Source organism: Falco cherrug, chromosome 5 (assembly GCF_023634085.1).
Source record: "Falco cherrug isolate bFalChe1 chromosome 5, bFalChe1.pri, whole genome shotgun sequence".
Taxonomy (NCBI): Eukaryota; Metazoa; Chordata; class Aves; order Falconiformes; family Falconidae; genus Falco; species Falco cherrug.
The window spans coordinates 2,222,639-2,242,717 of record NC_073701.1 but is presented as its reverse complement, the minus strand read 5'-3'; the positions used below and the strand labels follow the sequence as shown (position 1 = coordinate 2,242,717).

General features: G+C 40.3%; 1 protein-coding gene across 1 annotated transcript in view; it reads right to left on the bottom strand.

The window, feature by feature from the left end:
- The window catches only part of SPAG17 (sperm associated antigen 17), a 109,806-nt gene that overhangs the window by 24,784 nt on the left and 64,943 nt on the right, over positions 1 to 20,079 (bottom strand). Inside the window, exons 24-34 of the mRNA XM_055710570.1 lie at positions 16,590 to 16,798; positions 12,249 to 12,369; positions 10,709 to 11,058; positions 8,961 to 9,090; positions 7,188 to 7,408; positions 6,759 to 6,903; positions 5,433 to 5,587; positions 4,842 to 5,018; positions 2,400 to 2,527; positions 2,095 to 2,225; positions 371 to 498 (exon numbers count right to left, since the gene is read on the bottom strand). Coding sequence (XP_055566545.1) covers positions 371 to 498; positions 2,095 to 2,225; positions 2,400 to 2,527; positions 4,842 to 5,018; positions 5,433 to 5,587; positions 6,759 to 6,903; positions 7,188 to 7,408; positions 8,961 to 9,090; positions 10,709 to 11,058; positions 12,249 to 12,369; positions 16,590 to 16,798 — 1,895 coding nt within the window. The remainder of the gene's footprint in view (positions 1 to 370; positions 499 to 2,094; positions 2,226 to 2,399; positions 2,528 to 4,841; positions 5,019 to 5,432; positions 5,588 to 6,758; positions 6,904 to 7,187; positions 7,409 to 8,960; positions 9,091 to 10,708; positions 11,059 to 12,248; positions 12,370 to 16,589; positions 16,799 to 20,079) is intronic.

The following is a 20,079-nucleotide window of genomic DNA, read 5'->3' as shown; positions in this document are numbered from 1 at the left end:
ACAGAGACAAGAACAAGTAAAAAGAGCAAGAGGCTACTTACATCACTGCCTACATGCAGATATCAGCAACGTGTGCCTCAGCTGAAAAGCACATGCTCTCCTTATAGCATCATAGATCTAGACAATAAAGCCAATAAAGTTTCTGGGCACAATTTATCTATCGTAAAACCTCTTCATCTGGCAAGATGAACTCCCCTTACAATTGCTAAGCCACCAAAGGGACTACACTTTCCCTGACACAGCCTACCCCTCACTTTGTCTCCTCAGTAAACTGAACTTAACGATGTCACATTGTTTTAGAGCTCCATTTCCCCACAGTGACTAACACCTACTGCTTAAGCAGGAAAAGGTAATTTTGAAACAATTATACCTCAAGAGGAGAAAATGTGTCCTGGGTCCTTGACTGAAGATTTGGAGGAACAATACTCTCTGGTTCTTTCTTCATTACCCAGGGGGAGGCTTCAGCCAAAGGGCGGAGGACAGTAATACTTAAAACACCTGGTTCAAAGATACATTTTACTAAGAATCAGTTCAAATAAAAACAATTATGGCCAAGTGTCTCAGACCTCCAGAAAAATACACTTACCTAAGCATAAAAAAATCATATTATCAAGTGGTAAAACTCCTCGTGAAAAAGTGATACCTCATGGCTACAGATAATATGGGAGCCTGGCAGTGATTACAGAAGAGCTGGACAAGTTCAGATTACTCAGACCGTGTTTAACAACAGGCTGCCTCCGCCACTTGCTTCGATTCTTGGGTAACAGCTCAGTGGCACAGTGTGGGGAGTATCCCAGGCAGGAAGAGCAGACCACTGACCCATGTTCACTGAATACAAATTTCAGTAGTAGTACATCATATTCAGAACATGCCTAATTCTTCACTGTGTTTTATACTTCGCTGTAATCTGATCACTGGATGGATTCCATTAGAGAGTATTTCTTTTTATTGTTCTGATTAATGTTAATGTTCCTCAAAAATTTTTTTCCAATCCAACTGAAAAATCTACTTGATCTACTACTATCTACCCCATAGGTGGCCTTCAGAACGGGTAACCCCACTGAGGTACTTTGTCACAACGACCCAGAAGTGTGAAGCCTTTTACTACAGTCAGTATTGTGACAAATAGAGTATGAAGGCTGGAAATGTGTGCTACTCTTACAAACGACTGCTGGTTGTGAGCAAGTTTTCTTGACTGGGATTTTCACTAGGCATGTATCTTCTCCATCCTCCTGATCTTCCACCTTCCGTATCTTCCTGGTTCCCTCAGTGCTCTTGCTCTTTTCCTTCTCCCATGCAAAAAGTATTTCATTCAGTTTCTGCAACAGGGGACCGGTCATTCTTGTGCATACAAGTGAAGTAGCATTTAAAAATGGACAAAACTGGTATGAGTAGTAGGTGGGAAATGCTTATGATATAAATCTTTGAGAAGAATGTCTTAGTATTTTATGGCTTGAAGCAAACTATGCTTATCATCCCCCCATACCCAGGGGAACCATATATTCCTGTCTTTTTAAAGATACATTTGTTTTCTTAGGATCTACCTGTTATGCCACAGTGTGTTTTACAGACACACAGTGTCTTCAACTAACTTTACAATAATAACCAATCATTTCAGGATGTAACTTTTTGCATTGCTACTATGAGGTGGTTGGTGCCATGTTCTATGGCCACTGGCATCGCCTATTTCAGTCATGTTTTTCCATGTTCTTAATAACATTTATTTATCCTTTCCAATAGCCAGACTAAGGGTCAACATCACAGTATCATTGTCTTCATTGCTAAGAAGAGTTGTATCATTAATGAAGACTGTGATGCATTCACTGTTTTTTGATGGTAAATACACAGAGTATCTATGCATTTGGTATCGCTTTTGTTTGTGTGTCTGAGAGTGGGTTGTTTGTTCATTTATCTCTTCACAGGGTTATTCACAAGCTCCTTCTTCCCCACGCTTCACTGCCAGAAGTGTGGGCACTTGCCTACATGGAGAAAAGCATTTTCAGATTTCCTGTCCAGATAAGTGTTTTGAAGCTTCTGACTCTGCCTTTGCAATTACTTCTATTATTAGTTTGTCAGAAAAGAAAAGTTTCCTACCTGGACATTCTTGCACAGGATCCTGCAAGACGGCAGCAGTGGGATCACTATGGGCGTTGGCCAGATACTTGTGTACATCGCTGCTCCGCAGGAGCTCGGTTCCAGAACCATCTGCATAGATGATGAAGAACCTACAACAGCCAGCCATATGCATCAGACTATATCAGAAAAATGGAAATCCAACATGACAACATCATCAAATGTACAAAGATAGAGTACTGAACAAAGGAAGCACAAATCTACAAACCCTGCACAAATACAACGCAGTGAAGAAAGAGTCGACCCATGAACCCAACGCAGCTTACCTGGGGGCGTGCGCATTGTAAGTGACAGGTTTGTTCACATCTCCGAGCGCTGCTGCTGAACTTCTGTCCTCCTTGTCATCACAGCCAGCACCAGGAACACACACATTTGTGCTGCCATCAGCCATGACCTTTAGTAGAAATTATATAGAATAACTTGAGTTACATGATACTTTTAAAACAGTAACTTGCTGCTGAACTTTAATATAACCCAGCTCAGTGAAAGAGACAGAATAAACACATTTCATATTGAGCAATCTGAAATTCACAGGAAAGAAAAAAGAATAAAACTGAAAAGACAGTGAAAAAAGCAGACCAACCCTTTTTAGAAAGACATATGCCATGTCATAAATAATAGTATCACGTGTTGATGTTCAATAAATGCTCAAGCACTGTTAGTTGTCAAACCGGGCCATCAATGCTTGCATTCCGTATTCAACATATATATCTGCAGGCATCAACAGACAACTTTACACAAAAATACTCGTTTGCTGGTCAAGCCAGGTAACTGTATACTCAGACCGCCACTGACATACCTCTGTGAGGTATATATGTATCTATGTGTATACACTGACACACATACAGAGACATAGTTACACACAAATATATACATTACTAATATGTTTGTTAATAATCACATAGTACATACATATATACTCCTATGTAGGCATATATAAAAATATAAATGTGTATATACATACGTACAGGTGTGTGTGTATAAATAGGTATATAGGTAAATGAATAAAATATATACACCTATATATACATGCATCTAGATATAGATTCAGACTATATATGTATATCTATCTAAATATATATATATATGCATATATTTAAAGAGGGGGCTCTTCTCAGGAATTCATTAACTTTAAAAATATAGTCTCACATAATCTTATGATAATACCAAGTGAATTTCTACAGTATTTCCTTCTTGAAAATACTATGTGATTATTAACTAACATGCCATTAACATAAACAAACAAGGTACGTCGCAACGAATAACCACTTAACAGGGAATAAGGTGGCCTTTGGAAGGCAGAGTTTAAACCAGAGTGATTCAGAGGGCAGACCACGAACTGAATCCGATGCAGCCAGCCCATGCCCTTTTGGCTGTACTCTCAGACACAACTAGGACAGAGGAAGAACCAATTCTGTTACACCTGCACCTGGTGGCCATCCCTACCAACCATACAGGAGGTGAGAACTGGACTGGAAGACCTGGATCACAGCTGACTGGAACAGCGGGCAGGACCCAAAAGCTGGCTGCTGCCTATTGCATCTGTACGCAATGAGCAGCTTAGATCCATGAGTTGCTACCAGTACTGTATCCACATGGTCACCTGCTCCATCATACAAGCACTTACCCAATGAAAATGGGGTCTTGAGAGTAAAACAGTAGGAGGATGTAAATAAAAGATACTCCATCAACAGCAAAACCAATGGAACACATTTTCCCTACGGTTATTCTTCATATCTGCATCCTCTCATTCTGCATTCATCTCATCCTCCTCACTACAACCCACACCCCCTGTGAACCCACAATACCTTCAACTGCCCCACGGCCTCCTCAGCCTCCTTCCTTTGTTCCCTAGGAATCAGCTGAGAAAAAGTGGGATGTGCCGATGCCAGGCAACTTCTGTGCTGCTTTGAATCGCACTGATTTTCTAGGATCTTGGTATCTTTGAAATTTCTATCCCTCTGGTTGATTAGTAAAAAATTTGATTGGGAGAGATGCACATAGAGCATAGATTTATATAAGCACCGTTTCTTCAGCCAAATTAAAAACTGTATTATAATGCCTATGTCCAGGGGAACCTCAGTGCTGTTTTGCAGGAATCTGGGAAAATGGCAAAGATTACAGTTGCAACAAGAGAAAGGATACTCTAAGGTTGCCACGTTTTTAGAATATTTAATTAGAACCTTAATTAGAAAACAGCGTGCAGGTCACAAACACTTAGATGATGTTTCTGGAACTCAAAATGAAGTACTAACCTAGCTCAAAAGTATCTCTTAGGTGTGAAAGGATCACAGCGCACAGAGTATGATTTGTAAGACTGAATCATTGCTTTGACAACATTTGCCTTACCAGGCAGATTCAAGTGTTTCTGTGTACCTTCTGAAAAGCAAATATCCTCTCTCGTTTTTAGTCCTCATTTGCAGACCTGATTTTTCACTATAGTAAAAATCAGGCTAATTAAGGTAACTTTACAGGTGAGGTAAACTGTAGACTATGTGTTTTATTTCAGTCTCTCTAAAAAAGGGGAAATAACAAAAAAGGGGAATCCAGCCACATACACAAGAACATTTCAGAGACCTGATTCAGGAGCTATTCCCTTCTGGCTCCTAGACTACTGTAAGTATCAAGGATACAAGCTGACTTGGAGAGATGTTTGTAAGATAAAATTACTTAAAATGCAGAAACCTGTTTCCTTCCATGTATTTTACCTTGAAAATATTTCCTTCAGGATCCATCACCTCACAAATAGTGCTGGAAGTGTGTTTCATAATATATCTCCCTGCTTGATTCTCTTCTTTCTTGCTGATGAAATTGTAAACTTCATGGGTATAAACTGCTGAGCAATCTTCATCAATGAAAAGAGAGCCTGCCTTGATGGGTAAAACCTGTGACAGTAAAAAAGGAAGAGGTTCAGTCCTGAAAGGTGAAATCTTCGGTGTAGAGGTACCATGAAGATGAAGAAAAGATGTGAGTTAAGAGGAGAGCTTTCAGACCTTTAATCATCCAGTTTTGAGGGACTGAAGGGAAAGAAAGAAGGAAGATGAGGTCCAGGATGTAGGCTGACATTAGTCTCTGTAATACTTGCTTTAACTTCAGGAAATTTAAGATTGTGATTTAGATATACTATACAGTTGTGAGTAAATACCGAAATATTGGCAGAGTATAAAAGACATGGAATCATAGAATTTGTGAAAGCTATAGAGGAGGAAGTTAAAGCAGTCATGATGAGAGCTGCTGCTGGCAGGGAAGTTGGAACAGAAAGATAAATTTCATTGTCACAAACTAAAAACAGTTCCCACCTGATACGTTCCCTGTGGCTTTGCTATAATAGATGTCCCATCTCCAAAGATGGTACAACAGGTACCATCCTCACAATCTGTTATGACAGTAGCAAACTCAGGATTCTCTACTTGCATGCACTTCACCTTCTTTGTGGTGGCTTCTGAATGTTCATCTAAGAATCAATACAGAACAAGAGAGGAGCACATGAACCATGGAAATGTCTTAGCATTCAATTTGCTTTTTCTCTCACAGAGTTGGATCTCTGTCTCCTCAGTAAAAGACCCTCACAAACTTCACAGCATCCTTTATCATATAATTCTATTTATGTAAACAATATGTTATGTAAACCTTTGGATTTCTGGACTGTGCACTCAGTACTGGAAAATCCAGCAGCAAAAAAATGTCTGTAACCATTTGGCTAGCCAGGAGAGTACACTGTGATTTATCAAGTACAGTACTAACCATAATGATCTGGATCACTGGATCTGATCAGTTGGATCACTGAAATTCTTTATGTCTATAATAATAGCTCTAAGGTGTGAAGATATTCCTATTCAGCAGCCCAATCTCGGAAAACAAATCAAACTTGTATGTTAATCTGGCCATTGCCCTCCCACTGAATAGACAAATCAGTTCAAGGTCATTGTTTTGATTTTTACAATCCCACAGGGAGATGTTCCTGAACGTTTACTGTTAACTGAATATCTTCTCCTATGCAACCAGCATTTCCTACTGTGTTTGAACACAACAGTCCAGGCACTCCCAAAGTAAATGTACACTTCATACTAATTACAAAAGACAGGACTTGTCCACAAAATGAACAAGGGAAAAGAATAACAAAAAAAGAATAACACTGCCAGCCAGGAGAAACACAGATGACCCATAGCCTCACTTATTTCAGGCAAACATAAGTTTCACTCCTCTAGATGTGGCATTTTCCACGCCCATATTCAATCCAATTTTCAGTATCTCCAAGGCTGGTGAGCCCATGGCTTCTCTGGGGAATACACCTCTTCAGTTAGGACTCAAACCAGCTGGCTTGCTAGCATTAGGGTAGGTGGAGAGAAGGCAACGAACACGCTAAACTCTGGCACTGTGGTCTCATGGTGAAGGTGGGCCATGGAAGTACATACATAGAAAGAAGGAAATTTGCTGGTTTGTGACAATATAGTTTCCACACTGAAGAGCGCTGAAAAAAAGACCAAGCAGACAAACTAAGCCTAGACTGCACTAGTGCATTTGTTATCCAGGCTACTGGTATGACCTTCCTTTAGTATATATTTTGATGATCATCTGCTTCACAAGACGTAGCAGAGATCACAGTGCTCCCCTTTTGATTTTACCGATTTCCTCACTATCCTTGGGTACAAAAAGTTCTTCACGGCTTTTATAGAAAGTTGTGATCCTAGTGCCGTCAGCATGATCTACTACTCTGCTACCATCCAGCTTCTCAACAATTATCACTCCATCATCTCGTACAGTCATAACCTGAAAGATTGAAGAGATACTCATTTATATTAGCACTTGTAACGGCAACAGTCATACAAGACATTATGTACTGAAACTTGGGAGAAGCTAGACTACTGCAACTTTAACTACTTCAGAGACCGAGGAATCACATTTTCTTCAAAATCTAAAGCTTTTTTATTAGTAGCAGTGCAACAGCACAACCTGTAGGACAGGTGTTCAAAGAACAAATCCTACAACTTCTATGAAGGCAGCCCTGTCTCAGCTTAGTAGACAGTGCTGTAACAACACAAAAGCTGTAATACCGTTCCGTCAGCTGGGTCAGTTGCCTGATAGATTAAGACTGGCTTCAGATCCATTCTCTTTGCTCCCTCCGTGCCCACTCGAATGCCTGATGGAGTTGTCGTTATCCAGGTTCCTGCCTGGTCCTCCTTAGGTTGCTCAGAATTAACCAGACCCTGAACAGTATTTTCAAACAACTCATCCTTGGTTGGGTGTGATATACTGTTTCTGCCACTGCCTTTTCCTGCAGAAACAAAAAAATTCTGTATCAGACTTGGTATTCTCTAAGGCAAAAGACAAAACCAGTAAAGTGTAGTTTCTGTGAGTATTGGTTTTGAAAGAATTGAAAAAAGAACTATTTATCAGGCTGAAAGGAAATCACAAGTCCTGTTACTTGAAGGTGTGCCCTTGAGCTAACCTTACTTATGTATTTGTTAATGACACAGAAAAAGTAAACAGTATGCTAATGACACGACTTCGGAAGGAACTATCAACGCAGAAGAAAATTTGAATGGGTTACAGAAAAAAAAGCATCCAAAACTGTCCCATGAGCTTGAAGATTAAAGTAATAGGAATTTGACAGAGCTTATTAGAATGAAATTTAATGTGAAACGGAATAAAAATAATTTCTACTTCAGGCAGATTTGTAACAGTAGAAGAAAAATAAAAGTCCTGGAGTTATCATCTGTATGGAATGACTACAAGTTACCAGTGTGAAAATACAGTAACAAAAACGGCAAACACAATCCTGTGGTGCATCAGAAGAAAAGGAGGGAGATTCCATTGTGAAAGGGAGTTGGAGAGATCTTATTAAGAACATGACAGAGAACTCTGATTTCCCATCTTCAAGAAAGGAACTTAAACTAAGTGTATGTCGAAAGACAACAGCATGGTCCAGTGAGGAGTCTAAAAGGCTTACAAGCACATACAACCTGGCAAGAAAAAACAAAAGCCCCCAAAGATATTTGTCAAGAATAAGCAGTGGAGAGAAAAGGTGGTGGGGGGAAAGTGATCATCCATAAAGGATAAGGAATAAAGGATATACGCTGACCACTGATAATGAGACTGAAAATCAGAAGACAGTTTGCCAGAGATGTTCTCAGACATCCTTCCTGTTATCCTAAGTCATATCCTAAGAACAAGGACTGGATTTGATGACTCAGAAAGTCTCTTTTTGAGAGACCTTTCTCTTTGGCAGCAATTTTTATTTACATACTTTCAATAAATTATGTTACTATTATGACAGGTGATAATTATTCTGTGCACTAAGAAGCACTGACAGTGATCTCAGACTACACTCTGAGGTATGAAGTAAACTTTTATTTGGTTCTTTCTCATTCAAAGTAAGGTAGGAATGGTTATATTGGCACAGACCACAAGTCCATACAACCCATTGATAATGACTAATAGTAGGTGCCTTGGAAAACATACAATGAGAAAGAAAATACAGCAAGTCCTCTACAAGAGAAGGATTTCTCAATACCAAGACTAAAACTTGTGTAACACATAAGTAAGGATTTGACACTACTGTAGTTACAAGGATTTATTTTAAAAGACTTCGTGTTGAATCACTCTGCTACTGATTTAGGCAACCTTTTACTTATTAGAGTCCTAGCATGTTAGAAGAAAAAGGATTTGGAGAAGTGATTTGTTATGAAGGTAACAGATTAGCAGTGCACAGCAGCTGAGTACAGATAAAGTTGGATTTTCTCACTGGCAGAATTTTCAGACTAAACAAGTATGGCCTTTATTAAGCATCATCAGCCCTGCTAACTTTAAAACACTTGAAATATTACCTTTCTTAGTGCTGGTTTCAGGCAGAGGCTCTGATTCTGGTAATGGCTGCATGTTCTCTGGAATTGAAGGTGGTGGTAGGACAGGGCCAGAATCAGGACTCCTACTCACTGTGCCATCAGCAAACAGAACCTACAGAAATCGAGGACATACTAGAGGTTTAAAGCACTTCAAAGACCAACAGAAAATCTCAAAAGAATGTGTCACAAATGCAATAGTCACTAGGACATTGTGGGTAACGGGAGAGGAAAATAGTAAAAACTCTCAGAATGAATACAAGAAATAAAGAGGCTGTCTCAAAAAGAATAAGTAAAATAGCCTGTTCCAGCTGGGAGGGACCTCAGCGGCCACCCAGCCCCACGGCCTGGCCACTGCAGGGCTGACCACACGCTGCAGGTGGTGGTAAGGGCTCTGACCAAAGGCCTCACCCCCCGCCAGGCTCGGGGCAGCCACCACCTCTCTCGGAAGCCTGTCCCAGCGCCTGGCCACCTCTGGGTGACGAAAGGCTTCCTCGTGTCCAGTCTCAGCTCTGAACCGCTCCCGCGTGTCCCGTCGCTGGACCCCAGGGAGAAGAGCTCAGCACCTCCCTCTCCACCTCCCCTCCCCAGGGAGCTGCAGAGCGCCATGGGGTCGCCCCTCAGCCCCCTTCGCTCCAAACCAGACAGGCCCCAAGTCCCCAGCCGCTCCTCACAGGACACGAGCCCTGCGGCCCTTTCACCAGCTTTGGTCCCTCCTCTGGGCACCTTCGAGGACCTTCCCGTCCTTCTGAAACGGCGGGGCCCAGACCTGCCCCCGGCGCTCAGGGCGAGGCCGCGCCAAGGCTGGGCACAGCGGGGTGACCGGCTCCCTTGCCCGGCCGGTGATGCTGCGTGTGATGCACCCCCGGGTGCGGGTTGCCCGTGGCTGCCAGGGCACACTGCTGACCGATCCTGAGCCTGCTGCCCACCAGCACCCCGGAGCCCCTGCTGCAGGGCTGCTCTGCAGCCACTCCCCTCCCAGTTCACACTTGTGCCCGGTGCTGCTCCATCCCAAGTGCAGAATCCGCCACTGGGACTTGTTAGATTTCATCCCTTTAATGACTGCCCAAAGGGCTGCTAATTGCTGCAGTTCATGTATATCATTAATGGGGACTCTATTTAGTAACAAACAGGCATTATAGAAGTAAAGATTACTCTTTGACTATTTAAGTGGTCAAAGACATCATTGATATCTGCAAAGATGGTATCTAGTCTATAGCACCTAAAAGGTACCAGAATTCTAGGCAACCTAAGTATGTGTAAACAAAAAAGGTACTTAGGAATACAGTCTTTTTGATGAAAATTTAGGGTACCTGAAGGTGCCTGCAGGACTGAAGAACAGTTCATCTTTTCTAGATCACATATGATTCTTTAGATGACTAAAAAAAATGTATGGATACTTTCCTGTTGCTAAAAATACCCAAAGCCCAACTAATCCACACTTCAGATGGTTAAGTCAATAATTTAGTTCTCAAAACCATATTCAGCTGTTTCCTAATCCCAGTTGCCTAAAACCTTCACATGACTAAGATTTTCATCATTAAAGCTATGTGCCCTAAGTTCTGATTCCAAACAAAGCCAAGAGCATTTTAGTCTTCACATGGCTGCATCACTCAGTGGGTACTTAACTCCTTCATCTACAAACCGGACACTTCTCTATCTCAGCTGACAAGCACAAGTGGAAGGGTAATCATACCTGCAGGTTGCTTTCAAAAAAAATCTACTAAATGTACCTGGGTAGACCCATCCATCAGGTACTTTATGATGGTTCCTTGACTGGTGATGACTCTTGACACCTCTTGTTCTGTTTGCCTTGACACAGATGTATACAGACGACAGTTCTTTACCTTTTGGGGATAACTCTGCCTAACCAGAATTTCCAGAGCAGACTGTTTGGCCTGTTCTCTTTTGGTGTCTTTTTGCTTTATTTCACCTTCTGTAACCCCATGTTCCTTCTCTCCACTTTCCATAACCGTTTCCTTCTTTGCTTCATTTGCTTTGGCCTTCTCTTCTTTGGCTTCACCTGCTTTGTCTTCATTTCTCTTTACCACCACTTTCTCAGCTTCAGCTGTGGTGGCTTCACCTTTCAAATGTGAAAACAAATTCTGAATTACTTAACACAGCGTAGCACACACATTCAAACAGTGCTAAACACACCCAGCACCATGGTGGCTACAGAATGCATGCAACTCTAGGCAAGTAAGACTGACCCTCCTTGGCTTCCTCTGTAACCCACTGAATAAGGGACAGGCTCTGTTTCTCTGGGAACAACTCAAAGCAGACATCCACTCAGAAACTCTGCATCCTCCTGTGGAGGTGTCTGTCTTTCCAAATGAAAATAAGGGAGATTTGAAGATGGATATATTACGGATACCGAACTTTTGGAAGACTGACATTAGGTGAGAGGAATTTCCTAACCACCCATAAAGGTTTAAAAAGTTACTGAGTTTCACCAAGTTTGAGTTTGTAGAGAAAGTGAAGTTAGATATTTTGTCTACTTGAACAAATGCAGTTTTTTAAATATGGCAGTGTGTTGAGTATACTAGTAAGTATAATTATGGTAATTGTGTTAAGAGACTACATGTGTGTGTGTCCATAATTGCTTTGTGCACCTCAACTATTCAGCATTTCAACTTCATGCTCCTTGCCAAACTATGTATGTTTGCAAACTCTCTGCATCATCTTTACTTCATACCAGATTGAGCAGAGCACATTTACCCTAAACTGGCAAAATCTGCCAAGCTGGCTGCACCTGCAGGGGCATTACTAGTGGAGACACAGATGTGATCATTGCACTCCACTTGGCTTCTCAGGCTGCACTTGGGAGTACCGTGTCCAGTCCCAGTCCCCACAGTTCAAGAAAGACGTGGACAGACTGAAGAGGGCCCAAAGGAGGCCCACAGAGATGAAAAAAAATAATCTATATATAACCTTATAAATATATATGCATTTATTAATTGAATTTGCTCATCTTACTACGCCAATATACCTGCACATTCAACTGATTATCCAACATGACTCCCAAGAACTTTTTAGGGTTGCTGCTTCCCTGTCCCAATTTGTGATGTCTAACAACTTGCAATTCTAGATTTTACATTTGAATCAAAACACTATGTTGCAAATGCTTTTCAATAGACATTATGACACTTAGCAATCTGAAGCATGAATAAATTAATATTGCTACATCTATAAGCCATCAAGGCAAAAATAATTTTCTTCCATAACTTTAACTGTTTTTAAATTCCTTACTTCGCAGTGGCTCACAAAACTAACCTCCAAAACTTTCACCAAGGAAAGTTAATACTAGTCCATTGGGACAGGAGACGTTCAAACTTGGGAAAGCAAGAGCATTTGACATCACTTGTGTTTGGGAAGCTGATTCTTCCATTCCCATCTACAGAATGAAACATGAATTAGTTTTATTCCACATTTTAAAAGAATAAAGAAAAAATTAGCCTACGGATATCAGTTTTAACTAAACACTGGAAAAAAAGTGCTTTCTACCACTCATTTTTAACATTTTGAGAGTTTAAGGAATCTGAAGTGGAAACAGTAGCTTATTTTCTTTGATTATGCTATTCTTCTCTCATTCCTTTTATTAACCCTTGAAGAACAGCCCTTCCTGACTTTATTCATTTTGCTGAATCATTACGCTGTCTTATGCACAGTGTCAAAATGAGATGACAATAAATGATAATGTGAAGCAGAAGAGCATGAAATAATTCTTGAAGTTGCACATCAGTTATTTTACCTATAACCATTAGAAGAGCACAAAAGATAAGTAGAGCAGTGCTGCCGAGTCGCTGCAAAAACAGCACTGACTGGAGAAGGGGACAGAAAGGACCGTTAGGCAGTCAAAACGTGTAATCCTCTTTGCACTGCCCTGTAGTGGAAACTCTTCTGATGACCAGAAAAGATGAGGTTTACCTAAGGAGGGTCTGAAGACCCTGGAACATTTGGAAAAAAGCGTGGCAATGAATCCTTTGATGTCACCCCCTCAAAAACCTATGTGACAATGAAGTACACTATGCCGGTAGTCATAAAATGAAAACAGTTTTGGGTTCCAGACAGAGGTACCAGAGAGAACTTGTCCTGGACTTACCCCATATTCTTGATTTTTAGGAATAGAAATAAAATATAGGGAAAAATTGGCAGATGTTTCGCCACCTGTTTTTCAACATGTAGGATGGTACATTTTATGGCTACTTTGCATAATATTACTGGGCAATTAAGGGTACTCTCAATACAAAAAGATCATAGTCACAGGATCAAGAGGTAGAAGTCACAGAATAGGGCAGAAGTAACCCTTAGTTCTCATCTACTTCTCCCTGTTTAATGGTTAAAAAAAACCCAAAAAACAAAAACCAAAAAACAGAAAAAAGAAAAATCAAGTATACCTGTATTGTTAGAGAAAACTGCTAATGCAACCTCTTCTGAAAATTTCCAGGGCTGGAGGTTTTCTGACAAACTGTTCAGGGCTTTACCCTGACTAACCTTACTGACGCTCTCCTGTCGGTTAGCCTGAACCTCTCTTGCAGAAAATTACTTCTGATTATTTTTTTTGATTATACAAGCTAGCATAGAAGAAGATGGTGTCCCTTTAACTCTTTGAAGAGGGCTATTCTGTCTCCCAGCTCTAGACCAAACAAACACAAACCAAGCCTTTTAATCTTTCCTCACCAGTCAAGTTTTCCAGACCTCTGATCCTCCTTGGGACTTTCCTTAAAACTTGCCAGTGTGGCCCTTATTTTTCTTGCAGTGCAGTACCCATAACTGGAAACAGCACTTCAACTGAGGCCCTACCAGCCCCGAATGGAAATAACCTGACGTTTTTAGCAGGCTATACTCCTGATGCACCTCAGCGCGGTCTTTGCCCTTCTCACAGCAAGATGGCATTGTTGACTTGCGTATAGCTTGCAATCCGTTGCAACTCTCAGACCCTTCTCTATAGAACTGTTACCGACAGAACTGTTACCCATTCTGTAGACATATACTGATAATTCATAAGTAATTGTAGAACCTAGCGCTTACTCTTACTGAATTGCATCCTATTTTACAGACCATGCCCATGTCAAGTTTGCTTCAGATTCTAATCCTGCCCTCCAAAATACTTGCAGAGCCACACAGCCAGGTGCTGTACACACTGACATAGATACTCTCTGTTTTAAGACATTCTAAACCAAACAGTAAATAGCCTTTTGGAAGAAGAGGAGAAACTTAGATATCCTCCTGGCAGAATTTTAATGGTAGGGGGGGTTGGTTTGCGCTGCACAGTTGCAGTATGTTATGCTGAGTGCTGTTTGGCAGCTCCCTACACCACTTTCCATGCTCACACTCTCTAAATACCTAGCTAAACTTGTTGAAATTCAGTCAGTGGGCCCTTTTGTGGATATGGACAGGATCCGTGTGGAAACAAGAGCCACAGCATTACTGCATCCACTAGGTACCAGAGAAGCAGCATAGGTACATCGTGTTTAGAGTCTTCCAAGGCTATCCTTACAACTCTCAACAAGCATGTGTTCATTCTTGTCTTTCTTATTACTGTCTCCTCTCATTTGCTTTGTGATGGAAGCTATCACTTGTTTCTGATAAACCTGCACTGGATTTAACCCTTCTTTTCCATACTGCCCATTCTACCTCTTTGAACAGTTCAGTCCAGCTCTGTCAACAGAATTATGATCTCCATTCAACCTCCCTTGCCAAGGGAGCCGAGAAGATATTTCATAAGTCTCTGGTGAAGGCATAGCAAGAGTGACTTTGAGAGAAGCTGCCAAAAGGAACCAGAGTAGACAAAAGACCAATTTTCCAAGACATAGTTCTGAAAAAGAAACATTCCAATCTTTAGACCAGAAAGTGGTGAATGTTTTCAGGGCAGCGCCCTAGACAATGGTAACAAGAACTGAAGTGGAGTTTCATGAAATGCCTCTGGGATTGGAAGCCACCACAGTTTGATGGACTAGTGCTAATTTTCCACGGATAAATTCTGAGGAACAGGACAACAGAGAAAACAGTGGAGGAAAAGAGCTGGTGCCACTCATGTTCTTTACGTATCATCCGCTAGTCTATGGAAGAAGCAGAACACAAGAGGAAGGAATGACCAGGTTAATGGAAAATAATCGGTCACAACAAGTATTATATGCAGTAGATTGGACTTAAATTTAGTTCAGTGTGAGAACTGGGACATTCCACTAGCAGTTCTTCCTGCATCATTTCAGCCATACTTGATTAAAGATGGAACAAAGTAGGGGGAAAATTAGAACACACTACTATATGCTTCAAGTACTTTTGCAGTTAGCCTGGAAAGATATTAAGAACCACGTTATCTAGAAATGCTACGAATTTTGTAACTTGATCTAGTTACAAAATCTAGAAATTTGTAACTTGATCAGGTTAAAAGGGATAGCTTTTTATCATAACTATCATTAAAGAATTAACCCAGACTGTATTTTAGAGCATTAGTGTAACTGTTTATGACCTCATTGCTTTCTGCGCTGATTACACCTGTTTTCAGAAGACTGTCCTTTCTTAAACTGAAGGTGGTAACTAAAATGGTTCTCAATACTATTTATGTTCATTTCTGTCCTTCTTTCAGAGTTTGTTCTGTATTTTAATTGTGTCCATTTCTGGGACACTGCTGGTTGGAGAAAACAGCACCAAAACAGAAAAGAAGTTATAACAGCTCAAATAAAAAAATCCTGCATCCTCTTCCACCATCCTGTTAATATCTCCTCCCATATTTCTTTGAGAACTTTTCATTTAACTCATACTCTGGCTGATCTGCGAGACCACTGGAACAAACAAACCTCCTGTGGCTGCCTATAATATTTTGCCAATAGTTACCTAATGACCTGAAATAATCTAGGTTACTCATTTTACAGAGGGGAACTTGTGACCCATTTCTGAACTGATACGGCCTCCCTCCCTCACATGCTTTAATGCCTCAAAGTTTTTCCTAGAGCTCTGTGGAAGATGTTAAAAGATTAATTACTGTGAATTTCTGAGGCACACGGCCCTGTAATTCCTGTATTACTCTATGCTAAGTATTCCATAACAGAAATTTGGAGTCTGCTTTTGAAACATCATCCATTCTGTCCTGTGATAGAAGTACTTCAGTTACAGGCAGAAGGAACTTCTCCAAGTTGCTGCTCCCTGACTTGTGATCGGCTGGGAAGACCAAACTGCAGACCAAGCTTTTGCAAAACCATCTCCACTAATTTACTGGTTGGTTAGACTTTCCCATACAGGTTTTGGACAGCGCAGAAAAGTTCTCCTCCCTGGTTAATCTAAAAATTAATTTCTAGAGCAGTTATAGTCACTGAGATATTAATAATGTAACAGGTAACTGTAAAGCTAAAATTGACAAAAGTATGTCAACCATGGAAAAGAAGACACGCTGCTTTACATCAAGCTTCATTAACAGCTGCCAATACGTACATCTGAGAACAACTGGAAGAGTAAAACATATTCATAGAAGCACCACAAATTGTTAGGAACTTGTTAAGGCACAGTTCAATGCCCTATGAAAAGAGTATATGTTTCTGTTACATAACTTCATGTATTTGAATTTTTGTTAGCTTCTTTTCTGTGTTCATTGGATAATGTCTATTCTCTCACCTTTCCTTCTTCTTGCTTTACCAGGTCCTCAGGTGATGGAACGCCTATTTTGCTATGGCTTGTTTTTTTAGATGACAGAGGTTTGCCTGATTTTTGTTTGATGGACTTATCTTTTTTTCCTGAAGCTGATGTAACAGGAGAAATTACGGTTGGAATATGAACAGAAGGGATGTTCAGAATTCTTGCTAGGACAGGATCTGTTTCATCATCTGAAGAAGGGAAAAGTAATATTTATAATGAAATTAAATTTCGTAAATGTAGAAGGCCACATTTAATTTTTTTAGAAGATTTTGTACACTAAAATTTACCTTAGAAATAGTAACCTCAGTGGGTGAGTTTATTATTTCAGATAGAGGGACTGAATATATGAAATTATTTAGAAAATCTTTCCAAAAAATGACTCATCAGCTTAAAAGACATCTCAAAACTGTTGCTTCCCACAGGTCATCACTTGTCTCTCAAAAATAGAAAATAAAATTTTAAAAATTCTCTGTTACCTCCAGAGTACTTAAGATAGGGGAAGACATTTTGAGTCTAGTATCTAGGAAATGATCGCTGTTGCTATGTTTATCATGGGGCTGATCCAGCATGGACCAACTCTAGTAGTTTTGCACTATATAGCTTTATTTTGCTATAATGAATCAAAAAGATTCTGATGATCTAGACCTGCTAAGACTCTCCCAATTCTTAAGGGCTGAGCAGGGCAGCACACTAAGCACATTGGCAGGACGTAGTCACGTTGCCTTCCAAAACAGTTTCTTGAAAATAAAAATGATACAAACTAAGATTTTCTGTAAAACATTGTTTCAATGAACTGACACTTCTCTTTAATCAGAAAGCCTCATCCAGCACTAACCTTAATGCTTTTTTGAAAGATTTTTTTTTATCACCTTTTCTTGCTTGAAGGCAGCCTAAGTCCCAAATCTACAACTCACGAAATAGCACCTTGTTTGCCATCCAGACAATTTAAACAATTGAATTCTTTTTTGTTTTGGAGAGCTTGTTACCCCAGATGGAGGGACTTGCTATCCACCTCTTAAACACACCCATATAGATAAGAAGTGAAAACATCAGTAAGCAAAACACAATGATCACAGAAACCATCTTTTTTAAATAAATAAAGCAAGCTTGTTTTGCTTAGTAGTTTCTACAAAGTATGAAGTTTAACAGTATGTCAGTAATAACAAGAATTTTCTTTAGGAACATTTCGGAAAATCTTTTTTTTTGTGGTTTTTTTTGTGTTTTGTTTGTTGTTTTTTTTTTTTTTTTTTGTAAAATTACATTTTAATTCTGCTTTTTCCAATGAACAACATTAAGTAATGTGAGAACTGATACACCAGTCAATGAAAAGTTAAATAACCCATTGATAAATGGCAAGCCAGATCACATTCAGACAAAGAAAGGAAGGAATCCATCCAGAAGCAAGCTCGGGTGGCGCAACACCAATGAAGTGTTAATACATTTTTGGCTGAAAAAGATAAAAGGTAGGCCTAAGTGCTGCTATGCCCACTGTTTCCAGAAAGGTTTTGGCCTAGATGGTTTCAGCTCTGCAAATAAGAAAATGCAGACGCCACATTAAAAATAAAGTTCTAAGCTACTACAAAGGCTGCCTGCAAGTTCATTTGCCTTATGGATGATTCTGGATTTACGGCAACTGCAAAGGTGACCCAACATTCAAGACTCTGAGGCTTAAAGAAACTCAAAGAACATGTGGTGATAAAGTCCTATTTAGGAGCCCATGGATAACGAGCCTTCCACCTTAGTTTTTAAGCCTACAATCTCAGTTTATTTTGGTGCCAGCATGAGGGAGTCACAGAGATACCTGAATATAGCCGTGGCCTTTAGCCCGAGAGGGAAATTCAGATCCCCACAAAGATCTCATTAGCTGACATGGGCCTGATGCATGAGAGTCTGATGCTTTGTTGAGTGGCTCTGCTTTCGCGTACAAAATGCACGCTGCATGGCTTCCACAGCTTATTGGAAGCCCAAGGAAAGATGAAATCTGTTTTATTTGTAATATGTTAGAGATAAATTCTCAGCTAGTTATATAAAATAGGAAAGTTTAAAATTCTCCATGGGTTCCATTCTGATACACATTTATTAGACAGCATGGCCATGGAATAAACAAGTAGTAGCACCCACCTCCAGGTGGACAGTGAGAAGAAACAGCTGACTAATAAACTTTGACAGAGCTAGTGCTCCACAGAGAAGCAGGATAGCCAAAATGAAGGTTTCTGAGGCAACTGTCCAATAAAATCATTAGTGAATGTAATCCATCTTGTCAGATGAGTATAAATATCCATGTGAACACTGCAAACTGTGTATAAGGAAGTTCTTATATATTGTGAGGGACGCTATCCTGCCCAGCTGCCCATGCTGTGAAGTGGAGCACACTCCGCTTCAGATGACACTACTTTCCAGAGTGCTGAATTTAGGAACAGAAGCTACTATAGGCTTTTGACCCCTAAGGAAATTTCACCTATCCCTTTACGCTGGTTGCTCTGAAAAATGAGAACATAATGTCCGAGGGTAACAGTGAGAAAGAGTGGGTTGCTGAGACTGAGGAAAAGTGTCTTTAGAAATCTTGAGAGAGATGGGAAATTCCAGGGGGCTGTCAGATTAAGGAAGGTTTCCTTCCTTCTGCACACACATACAGATTTCTAGCACTTGGAATTGTACATCATTTCATCGAGGTACAAAGAGCAAGTGCAAAGGTTCTATAATAGCCAGAGGTGAAAGCCCTGCTGGTGCTCAAGCACTGCCAGATTCACAGAGCGATGAGGAGCTTACTGCTAAGCCTGGCTGTAAGGTGGTTTGAAGTTAGAGTTTGCTCATGCTACAGAAAACAAATAATAACATTTAAAAAACGATATAAAAAAAGATGCATAAATCTGGCAAACAGCCTGAGGGTTTTCTGTCATCTTAGCTTCCCTAAAAGGAAGATGGAAGAGATAAAAATGAGAAAACCCATAAGAATAATGAGAATTAGAGAGGTTCCAGATAAATGATTTCAGTAATGCAGGGAAACTGAGTAATTTGCACCAAATTTAACCAATTGTGGGAGAGAAACTGCAGATTACATGGCATACCATTCTACATTAGGGAAGGCTGGCATATGAGAACAGTCCTTATAAGCCAGAATATTTCTGGTCGGAGTTTTTCTGAGCACTTACAATGGAATCACCCACAAGGGGAATTAGGCATAAGCAAGTGATTGTAGAAAAACTGCAGAAGATCAAAGAATGCCAGTCAGCAGCGCAGCACTAAAGCCCAACGAGGCAAGGACTATTCTAGTGTAAAACAGGATGCTTATGGCAGATGTGAAAGAGCCTGAACATTATAGCTGACATGCAGGTGTTTAATTAGACATGTCTCTTATGCCAAGGTACAAGTTTTTACAGTTGATTACATTGTGAATGCTCTCTTGGCCCAAGTTTTAAAAGTCCTTTTTTAGGAATCAATTTGTAAAATGTATTTGAATAATCAAAAC